The following is a 3087-nucleotide window of genomic DNA, read 5'->3' as shown; positions in this document are numbered from 1 at the left end:
ACTAGAGTAACGAGTGATGTTCATTTCTGCCGATGTGGTCCTGAACGTCCTCAGACCCGGACCCGCCCTGTCATCATCGAGAACGAGGCGGCGCGGTGACGTCAGCGGGAACGTGGTGAATAAATTACAACACCAGTTGGGATGAGTCTCATAATGTGGAGGAGATGGAGTTCGCGGGCTGCGGGTACCGAGGGGTCTGTTCCCGGCTTGTGTCTCTCTCGGACTCGAAACCTGATTAACCTTCGCCGCTGCCACGTTCTCCGATTACTTGTCAAGTGGAAAACACTCCGGCTACCACTGCGCAGAACTTAGATATTCTGTTTATTAATTAGTTGAATAATTGACGTGAGCGGATATTTCACTGCGCGGATGAACTGCTCTCTGAACTTGGACTGAGTTACCCCATAAATAAACGTGTTTGTGCAGCAACTTAACAGCATCAGCATGTATCCGGTGTGTTGAAATATGTATTCCGAATCGCTGTAATTATTCTGATCCAATCCGGCAATGGTGTTATAGAGGAATTCGGTAACATTCACCGACCACAGGGTGATGAAGCTTCCGGAGATTGTGAGAAGTAAGATCACAGACCTCCTCCTGCTCTCCATCTCCGGGTCACTGCGGTTCTCCGCCTTGTTCTGACCCCTCAGCCCCTTCCGGACGCGACTGGTCACTAAAATGTGCCTGACTGTCAGAGCGTTGAACAGGAGTATTAACACGAACGGGAGTAATGGCGTTAGAACCGTAGAAAACATCCTATACCCCTTCCACGCGAAATCCGTATAGTAGCTCAGCTTTCCAATACAGTCCCAGGGTACATTGTCGATCACTTTCGCAGGATCATATCTGAAGAAATTTGGCACGTTTTTAAAACAGAGCAAAACGACAGTTGTTGTCAGAATCGCGCCGGCGGTTTTCCCGGTGCAATATTTTGTTTTCGGCTTCTGACAACAGATGGCGACAAACCGATCAAATGTAAAAGTGACGGTGAACCAGACAGAACAGTCTGTGGCTGCCGCTCTCAGGACAGTAATCACACTGCATACGGGGGTGATGTCCAGGAAAGTCCCGGGAAAATAATAATAACTGACCCGCCACAGTAGGACATCAAAGATGATGGTTAGTAGATCTGCGGTTGCCATGGCCACCAGGTAGCGAGTGGTGCAGGTGGCGAGGCCGCACTTTCCCCGGGACAGGATTACCATCGCCACTAGGTTCACTGGGGAAGCATGAAAATGAATTAGGGAATTACTGTCTCGCCGATCCGCTGGTCACAGGACAGAGATAAACTGGAAATTGAGAACAATCCAACTTTGCACAAAACTGGGTTCTGGGTGATTAAAATGTGTGAAGTCGGAGCCGCAGATGCCTCACGCGGAGCATGCTGGGCGAAAGTGTAGGATACTCGGTACCTCAAAAGGAGCAGGTTTTGCGCAGGAGGCGTTGTCAGCTGATTGCCGAGGGGACTTTGTGTGAATCAATACATATCTCCAACCGCAAGGATTTCGACAAACGTTTAAGGCCTGGATACTTCGGCAACTTTCTCTCTGACGGTGATTGCCGCGTTCTCGTTACCTATGCACTGCCACTCTCCCCATGTAGCGAAGCCCCGTTCCCCTCGCCTCTGTTCATTAGAAAGTTCAAAACAAATTTATTTTCGCCGTTCGCAAGTCTGTTTCTCAACCGGGACTCCCCGTTTATCACCCGCACACAGGGGCTCCGCTTAGTTCGCTTCTTTTAAATTCAACAGCTACTCTTGGCCAGCGCCCCTTTACACTATCTCAAAATATCCGATCAGAAAGTTCCAATTCTCGTATTAAAGATTCTGCCTGACCTGTTGAATTTTTCAAGTATTTTACACGTTAGTGCTTTAATCATCAAAAACGACTAGATACTACAAAACATCTGCCTCTTTTGGGTATGCTGCAAATTACTGAAGCATTATTCTAAATGGTTCAATCCCCATTGCTCCAGAGCGGAGTATTGTATGTATTCGGTCTGACCTCCAGCTGACACCGCTGGGCTGACCCTTAACTCCCTTTTCACCACGGAAAGCAGGGCGTGGGAACAAACCCCGGTACACTAACACCCGCACAGATCCTTTTTGAATTCTCGCAACTCTCGATGGTTCGGGGTTTAACTCACAAGAGATGTCTAACGTTCTCCCCTAACGTGGATTCTGCTTCCCACTTTACATTCAAACTTACCAATCTCTTAAAACACAGCGCAATATCTTCAAATTTGAACTTGAAGCTTGTTACACTATTGGCACCGAATAACGCCAAATAGCCCTTAATGGTGCTGATCGGTGTTTATTGTGACAGAGGACTTACATTGAAAAATCAAAACCGCCTGCCATCTGAATCCATCTCCCCAGTCTTCCACTCTACATCTGTTTCAACTGCCGGTTTAATTTCTGCCAGGGATTAAACGGGAAGGAAACTTCTGAACGAACACGAAGTTTTGTCACAATGTCTGCACCGCGCTCACTGATACACCGGCATCAGGTCGCTGTCGGTAACTAAACGTATCCAGACACCGCGCACACGAAACTGCGAATGTAAGTGCGCCCCTGTTCTTACCAGGAACATCAATAACGGCAATGACCATGAAATATATCTTTCTCACTCGGTAAAATGTTTCAAGCATGCTGAGTGAGACTCAGCCTGTCTTCCAGCTGCCCGTGATCTCACTGAAGAAACTCTGAGCTGATGAATCTCCACGGTCATTTATTTATACTCGCTCCAGCACGCTGAATTTTCAATACTACACAAGGCTGACGTGTCTTCCAACAGCGGGGATAAAAATAAACATGATATAATTCAGATAAATTGCCAATGGTGATGAGGTATGCATAGCTTGACACGCAATTGCCAAATCTGAAAGACGAAGAAATGACGTTTCGACAAGTCAGTGACCGTCGTTGTGAAACACTCTCTGTCTCACCTCTCGGCTTCATTATCGTTATTGTTGATCTCGCCTATTCCTGGACTCCATAGACGTTGTCACCAATGTTGTATCTCATCGGTTGCTCTGGTTCACCTTGGAAATTGCCTCGGTTGTCGATTTTGCAGCAGAAATATGAAG

General features: G+C 47.3%; 1 protein-coding gene across 1 annotated transcript; it reads right to left on the bottom strand.

The window, feature by feature from the left end:
• Positions 1–308: 308 nt before the first annotated feature.
• LOC134341860 (probable G-protein coupled receptor 139) lies at positions 309–2649 on the bottom strand. Its single transcript, XM_063039799.1, has 2 exons — positions 2583–2649; positions 309–1219 (listed from the first exon to the last, which is right to left on the bottom strand). The coding sequence occupies exons 1-2, from the start codon at positions 2647–2649 to the stop codon at positions 309–311; spliced, it is 978 nt and encodes a 325-aa protein (XP_062895869.1).
• Between the last annotated feature and the right edge of the window lie 438 nt (positions 2650–3087).

The sequence above is a fragment of the Mobula hypostoma genome, unplaced genomic scaffold (genome assembly GCF_963921235.1).
Source record: "Mobula hypostoma unplaced genomic scaffold, sMobHyp1.1 scaffold_53, whole genome shotgun sequence".
NCBI classification, from domain to species: domain Eukaryota; kingdom Metazoa; phylum Chordata; class Chondrichthyes; order Myliobatiformes; family Myliobatidae; genus Mobula; species Mobula hypostoma.
This window is presented reverse-complemented; position numbering and strand designations above follow the sequence as displayed.

Bases quoted from the DNA above. Each gene is read 5' to 3' on its own strand.
- LOC134341860 (XM_063039799.1), bottom strand. From the start codon at position 2,649: ATGCTTGAAACATTTTACCGAGTGAGAAAGATATATTTCATGGTCATT. The intron at 1,220-2,582 runs GTAAGAACAGGG...ATGCTTCCCCAG, and splicing joins TGCCGTTATTGATGTTCCTG to TGAACCTAGTGGCGATGGTA.